Source organism: Lolium rigidum, chromosome 4 (assembly GCF_022539505.1).
Source record: "Lolium rigidum isolate FL_2022 chromosome 4, APGP_CSIRO_Lrig_0.1, whole genome shotgun sequence".
NCBI lineage: Eukaryota > Viridiplantae > Streptophyta > Magnoliopsida > Poales > Poaceae > Lolium > Lolium rigidum.
The window spans coordinates 238,982,831-238,996,240 of record NC_061511.1 but is presented as its reverse complement, the minus strand read 5'-3'; the positions used below and the strand labels follow the sequence as shown (position 1 = coordinate 238,996,240).

The 13,410-nt window shown below is 44.2% G+C and overlaps 1 protein-coding gene and 1 pseudogene across 1 annotated transcript; one reads left to right on the top strand and one right to left on the bottom strand.

The window, feature by feature from the left end:
- Positions 1-2,200: 2,200 nt before the first annotated feature.
- On the bottom strand, positions 2,201-12,996 carry LOC124649956 (DNA-directed RNA polymerase III subunit rpc3-like). Its single transcript, XM_047189524.1, has 14 exons — positions 12,928-12,996; positions 12,680-12,824; positions 12,483-12,589; positions 11,727-11,814; positions 11,426-11,568; positions 10,885-11,031; positions 10,503-10,613; positions 6,559-6,658; positions 5,715-5,855; positions 4,709-4,746; positions 4,507-4,599; positions 4,241-4,324; positions 2,970-3,119; positions 2,201-2,338 (listed from the first exon to the last, which is right to left on the bottom strand). Exons 1-14 carry the CDS (start codon positions 12,994-12,996, stop codon positions 2,201-2,203), a joined length of 1,554 nt encoding a protein of 517 aa, XP_047045480.1.
- Positions 12,997-13,047: 51 nt separating this feature from the next.
- The window catches only part of LOC124648463, a 3,631-nt pseudogene continuing 3,268 nt past the window's right edge, over positions 13,048-13,410 (top strand).

The following is a 13,410-nucleotide window of genomic DNA, read 5'->3' as shown; positions in this document are numbered from 1 at the left end:
AAATAGTTGTCGGACTACTAATCCAGGCAAGAGATATATGATTTTAATTCAAGTGACCAAAAGTGTAGCATAGCTAGCTGCACGATGGTAGTAAAGGATGTACATACTTGGCTACTTCACCGGTTCATGTGCATGATAAGTAATCCACTTTTCATAATTTTCTGACATGGTTTGTTCACTAGTAATAATATACTATACAATCAAATGGAAGAAATAATAGTTTGGGCTTTGTCGAGCCATATGCATGGACGTATGGTCACTATCATTGGAACAGCAAACCGTGATGTGACATGATTGCACTTACCATAGTACTAACAAATCAAATAAAATCTCTATCATAATTTCTTACCAAATACCCATGAAATCGTTGGTGGATATAGCTCAATACACTACTAGTCCCGTGGACTACTAGTAAATTGCACGGTAAAAGACCTCTTGTATAAAACACATCTGCTCTGTGCCCTCTCCAGCACAGCTCCGATCCATCTCCAAACTAAAAGGAAGCATCTTAACCGGTTTGTCCACCTATAGGCTATAGTTCCTTTAACTTGGAAAGTGTAATGGGGTGGAGAGTGGTGATAGATTAAGGGGCATACAATTCATCGAGTGACATCGATCCACGGTTCAGTTGCGATGTTCTGAGACTGGGATGCATCGAGAATTTTCGTTGGAGTGCAACTGAGACTATGCGCGTATTTGTACCTTTCGAACGTGAGCTAGCACATTCATGTCAGGTGTGTGAGAATGTTCATGAGACGGCAACTAGCCAACGACGGCCTGTGAGGGCAGGAATTTCATTCCGCGTTCATAGTTTGGGTCAGTCTATGCATTAAGCACAAGCAAGTGCGAGTATCTTTCCCTATGCCACGGCGATCCACGGTAGCCGCATTGCTCCTTTTCGTTGGGCGAAGGTTTGGCAGGCTGATTGCTTCATCTGGCGCATGGTTGTTGGCTACAGCCGAGCAAGACCGCACTGGTCGTATTGTACTCGTTGTCTCGTTTGTACAGTGTCATGGGCCCTACCGTCGCTCCTCACCCATGGATCCGCTTGCCTGTCTGGTTTTAGATCAATAAACAGGTCTGGTAGAGCAGTATTGTTCTACGCATGTACAGGTACATATATGTCTTGCTCTCTTCTACTCGGATATTAGAACAGCGCTGCCGCAGGATCTTTTACCCGCTGCCATTTTGTACGCGGATTTGATTGAGGTGTGTTGGTTTCTTCTTAGGGATTTCTTGTTATGTTCTTTGTGTGCTGATTTTTTTCTCGTTCGCAGGAAGTTGTTCGTTTCACCGCCCTAGATCACTGCTCGACGCTCATTCGTCTGTGATTTGTCGGGTATGGTTCTTCCTTGCCTTTATTTGTTCGACATGCGAAGGAGGGAAAAAACCGACTGAATGTTTCCTATCACTTTGCATCCACTTTTAGCAACTTGGTGTGCAGATTATCTAGGATGGGACTCCCAGGCCACATTGGTAATGGTAATGAATGGCTCAAAAGGGCTGATATGAACTTCATCGTGCATGCCGCAGACAGACGGGAGGAGATTTGGGTTGTTGGGACGCCGCGAATTCCCGAACCACCGATGACCTTCGTACGTCTAAATTGCATATTTTCTGGAGTCTCAGGCGAGAAGAACGGAAAAACTTGGTCCATCACGGAAGAAAAAAAAGTCCATTGCAGACACCCTAGTAAACACAAGGAGGATACCGTCGCTAAGACGCTAACCCTCTCTCTTCCACGTCCTCTAATTTCCTACAGCCGGCTGACTTGATACCAGTGAACATGCCATGCCCTTAGCTGTAGGCTTTCATGCATGTGTGCACATGGTTGAGATACGGTGGTGCACTTTACTGACGATTGGATATTCTGACAACTGACATCCCAGATGATAACAAGTGGAAAACAAAAGGATCGGTTCAGAAATGGGATTTCCCACTAAGATCTAGGGTATTTCACTAATAAGCCTGATAAAGAAAAGATGAATGGAACTCCAAACTCAAACTCACTGCCATCGCCAAATGTACAAAGTCTTAATGATTCATCCAATAAAATAACCAATCCCTTCTTAATTATATTGGTACGAGAAGTCGAGAACTCTAGAGCGCCTGTTGTGCATGATTATAGATTTTTTGCATTCTTAATATACTGACCCGAGAACCAAGTGAATCTGTCAAACTTTTAGGAAAGAGATCCATCTCAAAAATCATGGAACAACATGAGAGAGTCATCATGTCTAATGAGTGCTTGGATCAAAATGTCCCTTCTTCTTTCCAGCAGCTTTATTTTATCCTTTTGTTTTCGAGTGCACTCTATTTTATCCTTTGGACCCTGAGCCTGCAATATTTTTTGAAGCAATTCATGAGGTGAGGTTGCACAGTGCACACATCAGTGCAAGTAAAACACGCTTCAAGAAACCAAGCTAAATTTTAAGATGGCAAAGGTTAATTTAATAAGATGGCACGATGCTAGACTTTGTGTAAATAGCAACTATGCCCTGCTCCGGCAAAATCCCATATTGCTGACAGCCCTTATTCAACTACGAAGATCTTAATTGCATACTTTGTCTCGCCAATTGCTTATTCCATTTATTAACTTAATAGTTGTTTCTGAGGACGGTTTTATATATTGGAACACAGGAAATTATTGGCTCTTAATTAAATTATAAGACCCGTTATCATCCTGGCCTGCAGTTGGGATGAAGTAATGGAAGGCACATCCTGGTCCAACTAAAACAAGCCTACGAGGATATGAACATATGATTTAGTATTGAAACATGTGTACTGATACGATAGGGTGTACAATACATTATATAGCGATTATGAATCATGATCCACATATTGGGCATATATCAACCCTGAAGTGGATCATAAATTTAAGATAACTAAAACAAATAAAGATTGTGTAGTTTAGACAATCACAGCTTACAGCAAAAAACTGCAATGTTGAAAGATGATCAGAAGATAACCTCGAGTAGAAGTTCAACAATGTGGTTTACCACCTGGCGTAAGTTAAAAGCAGCATGATAGAGAATATCGATGAACTGTTCACGAAATGTATTTTTCGCTCTCCATACAAAAAACTGTGCATACCCTGTTCCTGGCGCGGAAGTGATTTTCTGTAAACATAATACAATTATTGTAAACAGAAGCACAAAAAGGGGCACTTTTTTGCCTCTTATGAACTTACCATATAGCAGTACACTATGTATGTAAATATTTCCACAATTTACTGAAGAAATGTAGTAGTTCAAGAACTGTTCCAGGGATTTAATTCGTCGGAGTGATCAGTGGACAATTCTTAGATTAGTTTGGCACTGGGGTAGCAGAAGTATTGTGAAAGTACTGAACTGTTGCTCCAGGAAAGCAACTGAAACTTAAAATTTTCTGTCGAAAAATTGTGTCTCCATTTAGTAATATTATTACCGTAAACTAAGTTTGATGATAGCGTAGTAATTGGTGACATTTTGGGAGCAAAAATCTTGTTCAGTAAAATAGAAGCACAAAAAACATTAGTAGCAGATGCATCCAACTTGCTGCTTCAGGCCATTTTATACAGTGGTAGTGTAATAGAATCACTTCCACATATATTACTATCGATAGTTGGTTCTCTCGATAGGCCACTTGTCACTGCTAGTATACCACATGTAGTCCCAACTATTCTAATGCAACATTAAGCTAGTGAAACTTATGGTGAATAAAGTTCTACACATTTCGGCTCTTACAAATTACAGCACTACAAATATTTGAATAGTGTTCAAGCACCATTCACAGAATAAGCAGCAGTTCCTCTAGAACATATAATTGGATATACTTTGCGCTTATATACTTCACGGGTCATGCAGATTTTATGAAACTTACTCTTGTACCAACTATTCTGATCAAGTTTGTGCTTAGTTTTAAGCTGTTTCGAAGCTCAGAAGCCTTCTTAAGTTGCATTAATGATTGCATATTTATGGACATTTATGCTGAAATTAATGCAATATATCATACTGCATTTGTAGGGTCAATAAGGGCCTCTGGTCACAATTAATCGACGCAGCTAACTGCCTAAGACATGCATACGGAAGCCTTCCTCAGCGTCGATTAAATCCGACCGGAGGAAGTAGTAAACTAGTAGACCATCAAAGAAGTAAAGTTATCTTCTGGAGAAATGGCACAACGAACATCCAAATCAACGAGGTTTTCCATCCTCTCTGCCCAAGATATGCTACTATTCTGATGAACTTATGAGACAGACCTCTGAATCCGCGTAGTCATCCTTCCATAGCTTGTACAAAGTTGAATGAACAATCTGTTTGTCAAGAATTGTTGTATCAATAATCTGCACATTTGCAATCAATGTTAGTCTTGTGTACTGCAATTTGCAACAGGAAAACATGTTGTCAAGTAAACAATCATAAAACATGAACATATCAGCACATAACAGAAGCTTACTTAACACATAGTTTGAGAACAATAACAGGGCATAGTTCTGAAATTTCATCAATCTACAAGAGTACTTACTCGATCTGTTTCAACTGGACAACCTTGCGTGACCAACAGCCTAAAGATTGTAAAGGCTTCTTGCCCATATTTCTTTTTCACAAGCGACTCTATCTACAATGCATGAACAGAAGACATGTGCACGTCAGTTTAGTTGCTAAGTAAATGGATAAAGGAGTGCCTTTTAACTCAAATAAATATTAACAGTACCACAACACTGTACCTCCTCATTTCTGCAAGCTTCAACCATTTTGCGCAAATCTACAAAAGATAGCAGCACTGTCATGAAAATCTTACAATGAACTTATGATGTTCACTCAAGTCTGACATACTAAATTCGAACATCAAGTGTTTATGAATCTTACAAAAAGAACATATGATGATCACTGTAAAAGAGGGCTGGCATACAAAATTTGTATGCCGCATTTATTACTCCCTCCGCCCCAAAATGTAAGGCAACACTTTATTTTGCAAGGTTCTCTGATACGCGACTTTGAGCACTAATATATATACCAAATTATATAGATTGAGAATGTATAAATGGTATTGTTGCATTATTCTTGCAAAGTTCTTTCCTTTCATATATCTTTGGACTAATTTTGTGGACATAGTACAAGTACAAATCATAGTCAAAGGTGTACGTTTTTGACCAGCGAAAATATAGTGCACCTTATATTTTGAGTAGAACAAGACTAGTCAGTTGGAGAGTAGGTTTCTACAACATAATTTCAAGTACTGCTTTATATCCTTTTTTCATGCTTTATCTGAATACTGTATTATCACTACGTGGAGCATAATTACACAAAATAGCAGGCCATGAGCCAGTAACAGAAACCTAACAGTAACCAGGCTCAAACTAATTATGAAAACATTGCAAAATGTCAACGTTAACTATGATTACTTTTCATGCACAGATCAATCAACTGGTCTCCTTATCTTGGAAAAGTGCAAGTGTGGACAGGTCCACATAATCGTATCTACAAAGCAAAAAACATAACTGATACATTAAGCTACCACAGTTTAGTCTAGAACTGGAGTGGACCAGAAGGATTTTCCTTGTGGTAGCAATCACCTAGTGGCAAGGTTTGACTTACAAACCCCATAGCACGCAGATCATTTTTGTGAGAGCTAGAACTAGACTTGATGCCAAGCACTTTACCAAAAGAACTTTGATGTATCGGACTTGTGCACAGTAAAAATATCAATAGAGCATTTCATATAAATCCTACCAAAAGTAAATGCTTCCGGATCATCAGTGGAAGTTGTACACTGCAAATCCTCTAGAACTCTTGTGATCTGATCAAGTGTCATTGCTGCACCTCCTTCCTTTTGTCCTACTCTCTCCAAAATACCATTTCTTGATGATGTCACTGAAAAAAGGGAACTCACTTGTTATGTTTATCGAAAATAATTCGCATGCAAGTGCTCGCGAGGATAGACTTCTCGGTCGTCTAATTTACATATGTTTTGTATAAGTGATTTATTTGCACAGATAACTATAGTCAAACTGAAACCATGTAGCTTCAGTAAGAATGTGTCATGGTAGTTTGGTACTTCCGCAATTTGGTTACTTGCCTACTTGGTATCTAGGGAGGCATTGCGCTGGTAGTGTCTCTGCCAAAAGAAAATGTTGTGCAACTACCGAAATAAGGTATACTAGATTTGTTTTATCCTCTTATGACTCTTTTTTACCTCTTGTTTTTTCCTGCAAATGAAACTAAAACAAATCCCAGAACAGGGGAGCTTCAAGAAATAAGCATATGCCAGCACAGGACTAAACTAGAATGTGGTATTCTCCCTTATCTGGCTGATTCAAAAACATGACGAAGCTACACATTAAAATAAATACTCCCCTCGGTCTATAATAAAGCTCTGACACTTATTATGAATCGAAGGGAGTAGCTAAAACAGAGACTAGCTTTTTTTATTAATACTAATAAAATTCAAAACAGGAATTTAGGCAACAAAAAGTTGTGTTCATAAAAAAAATGAGAGGGTGAAGCCATAAAATAAAATTGCAGTGTTTCTGGATCAACTATTGAAAGGATATTCAAGCTAGATAATGGGTACTACCAGAGTTGGTATCCGTATCAGCTAAGTTAGCCTCGAAAAATGACTCCCAGATAGGATGTGTGCCAACCTTCAGCCTTGGTTTCTTTCGGTCTGCACAGAACTGCAATACAAGAAAAATAAGTAGGCATTAACAAAGTTGAATTATATGCTTCCTTCAGATACAAAAATAAAAATATATTTAAAACAAGAACTTCCTCACTCCTTTTGCATGCGCTTGTGTGTGTGAGGGGGTGGGGGAGGGGCATAGGAGATGCTGTTACGTGAATAATTTCTCCATTGACTGACCTTACTGGTTACAAAATACAGATGATAGGAAACACTTACGGAATTTGTTATGTGCGTTTGAAGCCAGTCAAATAGATAATAGAGAAGCTACTGTCAACCACTTCAAGCCTAAAGAAATCCTAGCATCAAACTCTTGAGTTTTTTTTCGAGGATAGGTGTATCAATCACATAGAAGAGAGCTAAAGAAGGCTAAGTTCATGCTGCCAACATGGGGTGGCAGCTCCCCATCCAATGTCTACTCTCCTAACTGCCACAGTAAATCTATCGGTTCCGGAAAGGAGAAGGTGGTGCCATGGAACAACTTTGCCAAGCCCCACCTATCGTATTCCTCCTTGATCTTCTCTCTAATGACCGTCGGTGACGCTAACGCGTCGTTGAAGACCACATCATTCCTATGCCTCCAGGTGTATCCCGTCGATGCTCCTTAGGAAAAGAGCGAGACAACCACCAGTTCACCAACTCTGTGTCTCCATCTGGGAGCTAGTCACCCTTGTCCAGAGCACCCAGGACCTAACCTGCCGAGCCACGACGCATCCCAAAAGAAGGTGCCTCAGGGTCTCCACAAAGTGGGCAAGCCGCCGGACAAGGCAGACCCTAACGCTGCAACCTGTGCGCCGTCCAGCGGTTCTTCGAGGCCAAGCACGCGAAGAACTTACAGCTGTAGGGTGCCCGAGAGCGCCATAACTCGTCGGTGATGGCTGCCTTCATCAAGCCTGCAAAGAAAGCCACATACGCTGACTTGGATGAGTAGCGACCATCACCAGACCACCGCCACACTAGCACATCCTCACGCTCTGGGAAAAGAGCGATACCACTCAACCTGTGCCACAGCTAGAAGAACTAAGCTAGGGCATCCTCTCCCATGTCGGGCCTACAATCCCTTAGCCATTGTCCAGATAGACCCTCTAACTGAGCATGCATTTGCCCTCCTCTTGAGACCATCTTGACCACGTTCGGGGCGATATCCACCACTGTCTCCATTGAGTCACCAGTTCTTCCAGAAGCGAGCTCGGTCGCCAACCACAAAGCTTGTGGTCAAGTGAAAGATCGCCGTGCAGGGACCAGGCAGCTGAATGTCAAACTCTGCCCAGGATTTGACCAGGTCCACCTCCTAGAGCCATGCCAAGCAGCAACAGAGGGGAAGGTTGAGGAGCCGGAGGTTTGGGATCCCAAGGCCACCGAAGCAATTTGGGGAGGCGACCTGGTCCCAAGCCACCAAGCAGTGCCCACCGTTTACCTCCTGCCGGCCCTTCCACATGATGTCCAGTGACATCATCGCATGGGGTATCACGCAAAGAGTGGTTTGGACCAGAACAGTCTTCCCTCCACGGTTGAGAAGTTTCGCACACTAGGGCTGCAACCAACTGGCCGCACTGTCCACCATGGGCTGCAACTGAGCGGCCATCACCTTTCTAGACCAACGGGGAGCCCAAGGTATTTGAAAGGGAAAGAGGCCACCTCGCAGCCCAGAATCGAGCGCGCCAACTCCACTTGCTCAGGATGGCAGCGGATCAGGTGGAGGGAGCACTTCGTCATTCGTGCGCAAACCTGACGCCACACCAAAGTCCTCCCCAATGGGGCACAGGCCAACAGGTCCAGCTTCGTCGGGCAGAAAAAGGTAACCACACCATCGACATACATCAAGGTAGAATGCCGGAAATCACTCGCAGCCAGCTTGGACAGCAGCCCGTCTGCCGCCGCCCTCTCAAACAACATACGGAGGATGTCCATCACCGTGACACCGTGTCAAGCAGCAACGGGAGAGGGGGTCACCCTGCCGCAGCCCACGCCTGTTGAAGATGAGCTCGCCAGCTGCACCGTTGACCACCACACGCGTGGATGGGGTACAAAGAAGACCGCATATCATGGTGAGCCACATATTAGAACCTCAAGGAGGAAGGCCCAATGCACTTTGTCGAAGGCCTTGGTGATGTCCAACTTAAACAAGATGGCATCCCTCTTGAGCGCGTGTAGCTTCCGTGCCGTATAGTGAAGAAGCTGGAAGTTATCATGAAGACAACGGCCACGGATGAAAGCGCTCTGATGGGGTCCCACAATCTCCGCCATGCGGGGGGCGAGGCCCAGAGTGCACCCTAGCCACGAGCTTAGCCACACTATGAATCAAACAGATGGGGCGTAAGTCTCTCACTTCCACCGCATCAGCATGCTTGGCCAGAAGGGTGACCACGGCCTGATTGGCCGCATGTAAGCCCCGACAGTCACCACTCCACAAATCCTGGAAAACTTCCATGATGTCCCCCTTGATGATATGCCAACAAGCCACGTAGAACCTGCCGGAGAAGCTGTGAGGACCCGGACGGCGCCTTATCCGGCTCTTGGGAGCAGATGACCCCCCCCCCCCCCCCCTTCCACTACCTCTAGGAAACCATCCACCTTAGGCCAGTCAGCCTCAAAGCGAAAGCGACGTCCCGTCCTCATCTCAGCCGCCTGAATGAGGAGCAAAGGGCAGCAAATGGTAGTGGTCCGAGGTAGAGGAACTCATTGCCAAGAGAAAAGATGAAGGAAATTCCAGCCGTGGAGAAGATTCGATCTAGCCGCTTCATGGTTGCCCACTCCCGCTCATTAGACCATGTGTAGAGATGACAATTAAGATAGAGGTCCTTGATATCTAACTCCGAGAGCAGGCGCCGGAACTTTCTCATCATACGCCTATTAGGGGTTGGCGTTGCTCTTGTCCACCGCATCTACAATGAGGCTGAAGTCACCCGCAACAGCCCACGGCCCCGGGTGAAGGTCCCTAACGTCCTTGATCTCTAGGAGGAAAAGACACTTATCCGCATCAGATTGCGGGCCATAGATGCCAGTGAACCACCACCCAGACGACCCAGTAATGGTGTTGTTGGAGTAGTGAGGGTTGGAAATAGCCACCACCGTAGACCTCCAAACAAGAAGAATATCCCCACAGGTGTCATCAGCAAGGAGGAAGAAGAAATCATCAAAATCTTTGCTCAGGCACCGATCCACAGCGGTACGAGACACCACCTGCAATTTAGTCACTCCCGCCCGAGAGAAGAACCACTTGATAGCTAGAATCACAACGTGCCAAAGAGTTTAGGCTACGCACATTCCACACCAACAAAGAGAAGAAGTGTGACATGATTAGGAGAACCAACAACAAAGGGAGAAAGCTACAACTATCAGACCACGATATCCACGTCTCCATCGCCGGCCCACGGGAGGACATCCGGCAATCAGCCAAAGAGCATCAAACAGGCAGACAAGTCCTCCGCCTACATGGGCATCTCCTTGAAGTAGCGCAGGTATGACGCCAAGGCATCCTAACCGATCACCTCCCCCTCGCGCGCAATCCCAAGCTGAAGCATGAGAGTGCCCCCTGGCGCAAAGCGACCCGCCACCCACGAGCTGCAGCGCACCATTGAGGGGCATGTCCTCTTCTTCCTCGGCTTCCTGTGGGCAGGTCACGGAAGCAAGCAGAGCAGCCTTCTTCAGCCTGCAACGCTCGCGGAAGGACGCGAGGTCGAAGTCAAAGTGGAACTTTTTTTTTTCTCGAACACATACCAAAGAGTGTCTTTGTATATTAAAATAAAACCGCAAACAAAGTACCATGGCTCGAGAAAACTCCTAGAGATTCCAATCCTTCAAAATTCATATGAAAATCGTTTGAATCAAAGACGCACCTTCTTCTTTAGACGGAATATAAATTTCTCAAAATTTATCCGCCAAAGTACTTCATTCTCTGCACTTGTTGAGTTGCGCTCTTCATCTACCTCAAAGGCTCCGTATTTCCGCTGATGAAATTACGACAAATAGAGAGTTACATGATGCTAAAAGTAGCACATTGCATATCTTTGATTATTTCCCAGTGAATACTTTTAGGCGCAAAGTTACAAAAATTATCAGAAAACGCATTATTAGCCATTAACATAGAATCTACATATGCCAAAAAAAAATCCAGGTTTAACAACAGGATTGCTGAAACAACTAACACTAAATATTTTCCGTAAAAGCATGAGTCACCACAGAAATGGCGATGGCAATAAGTAAAAAAGACTAAAACACCTTAGCACCACGAACAGCGTTTCGAGGACAATCATTTGCATTTGATGCATCTTCCATGCTGTATGGGATCGCAGAAAATCTTTCTGGTTCAGAAAGTGTTGCAGTATTGACAATTTTCTGCTCAAGTGAAATAACCTCCTCGACGGTCTGTAAAAAAGATAAATTTGTCAGTCCATGTAACCAAAAATCGTCTACACAATATATCAACAGAAAAAATAGAGTAAAACAATAAAGAATCAAGTTTTTGGTAGTAGTAAACAAGTTGTCGCGTAGTCAATATATAGATTATGACTGATGAGTTAAGGGTAAGATGTATTTCATCAACAGCCTGACAAACAAATATCTGAAACTCCATAACCACTTAGCTAGCTAAGATGTCTAATTACCAGACCAAAGTAATAAACTACCAAGTCTAGTCAACTTCTACCAATCTATGTATACATTATCTGCTGATTAATTTCCAAAGGAAAACCATAAATAAGTAGAAAACAGGCTTTTTATGTAACCAGGAAACTCCATAAGATGGAATCGCTTTACACACTTTTTGTACTCTTCTCCTCGCAGGTGTAGGCTGTTCGTCTAGATCAAAAGAAGGTTCAGGTTTTGGGCAACGCTCCACATAACGTGCATACACAAGTTTGTTGAAGTTCAAACGTATTTCTTCCCTTTCTGGTCTGGTGGTGCCTGAAACATGGTAAAGATCCATTGTCAGGGAAACACTATTAGTCAGGATCCCAGAAAATATCAAAGATTATGCAAGAGAAGGAATAAGAACACCACAATAAAAAATACACATAAGATGATTGCATAATAATTTCAATATATAATTAAAAAATACATACGTTCTGGTACTTTAGAGATTGTGCATTCCACAAGTTGGTCAAATGTTAGCCGGCCATTCTGAAGCAATCCCTCGATAAGAACTTCTGACTGCAACACACATAAGCTCCATGGATAAGGTCATAAACTGTGAAAAGGAAATGAATACTGAATGATTGTAGTCATGATGTTAAAACAAACTTAACTTTTATATGATTGATTATGACCCTGGAAAGGATGGCATATTTGTAGCAAAAACAGCACCAGGACTATTAGAATGTAAGCTCAGACCAGGAATATTGTTTCTCATATCAGCCACCAGTCTATCACAAAACAATACTACCAGCATACTTGCTAAGCACTGAGAAAAACCGATCAAATCAAGGGCTTGCATAGGGAACAAATCTTTCATTTTTGAAGAAGCCAATAAACACTATTGTAAGCTCAGACCAGGTATATTATTTCTCAGTTTCTCATTGTCAAGACATGTTAGTATTCTTTAGTGTGATAGTACTCAGAGATATCTAATTTCCCACGTCATCACATATATCTAATTTTTGAAGAAGCCAATAAACACTATTGTAAGCTCAGTCAAGGTCAAGATGCATTTAGCAATGAGGATCACAATGCATGATTTCACACATGGAGAAAATCTACAATACGTTCTGCTCCACATTGATTTTAGCATGCAGAGAATTATGAAGTCTGTTTGGATCAACCCCGATTTACAGCATGCAAGTGTACTAAAACATGGACCAAAATCAAACCGGAGTAAGGACCTCTGGGATGTCCGCACGGATGACAGAGAGGAACTTTGCAAAGCGCAGCCGATGCAGGACGTTGTCGAAGATGGCCAAGTAGAGCGTCACTGCCCTACGGCCGGCCCCTAGAACAGCAAGAACAATGGAGTCAGGGTCACGGACTAACAGGGCATCGAATCCGATCATACAACCGAGGGATTTGCGTACGGGCTTGCCATTGGGGGATGAGAAGGCCTGGACGCAATTGTGCTGGATGAGGACGAGGAGAGAGTTCTTCAAGTGGTTCCGCGGGAGCTTGAGGCGGCGCGCAATCTCCGGCAGCTGCAGCGCTCCGTGGCGGAGGAGGCATTCGCACACCTTCTGCGAGAGGGAGATCGGGCGTAAGGAGTTAGGAGTGAGGGCATCACGCGAGCGGGTGTAGGCAGGAAAATGGCGGGGGGGAGGAGGTGGAGAGGGGACTTACAGCTACGAGGGGCCCGAAGTGATCGGAGATGAGGCCGGCGGCGAGGAGGATGCCGTGCTGCGACACCATGGTCGCCGGCGGCGAGGGGGATGCGGGTTGCGACGGTGGCCTCGGCGCGCGATGGCGGAGACACGTGTGAAGGGAGTCGCCGGTTCTGCTCGCAACGAACAAAGTGCCGGCGGGGTAAACTGCGGGATCGAGAGCAGTGGAGGTCGCGTCTGCCGTCAGGGAAGGGTTGATCTCGACTTCGCCGGCCTTGCGTCGCGGCAGGAGAAGTTGCGAGGGCCGGCGGCCGAGCAGCGAGCGGCGACGGCAGGGGCGCGGCGGCTGGGAGGTTTGGAGGTCGACTTTGGGCGTCCGAGCAATGTCGAGAACGCGATGCCGTGGGTGGGCCTTGAACAATTCACGGCCCAATCAGCATGGGCCAGGCCAGCTAATAGAGCCCAGGCAGCAAATAGCCCTATCCAAGCCATTATTTCAATA

Coding starts and splice junctions, on each gene's coding strand:
- LOC124649956 (XM_047189524.1), bottom strand. CDS start 12,996: ATGGTGTCGCAGCACGGCATCCTCCTCGCCGCCGGCCTCATCTCCGAT. Junction 11,032..11,425: donor CGAGGAGAAGAGTACAAAAA/GTGTGTAAAGCG, acceptor TCTTTTTTACAG/ACCGTCGAGGAGGTTATTTC. Junction 10,614..10,884: donor ACGCTGTTCGTGGTGCTAAG/GTGTTTTAGTCT, acceptor TAATTTCATCAG/CGGAAATACGGAGCCTTTGA.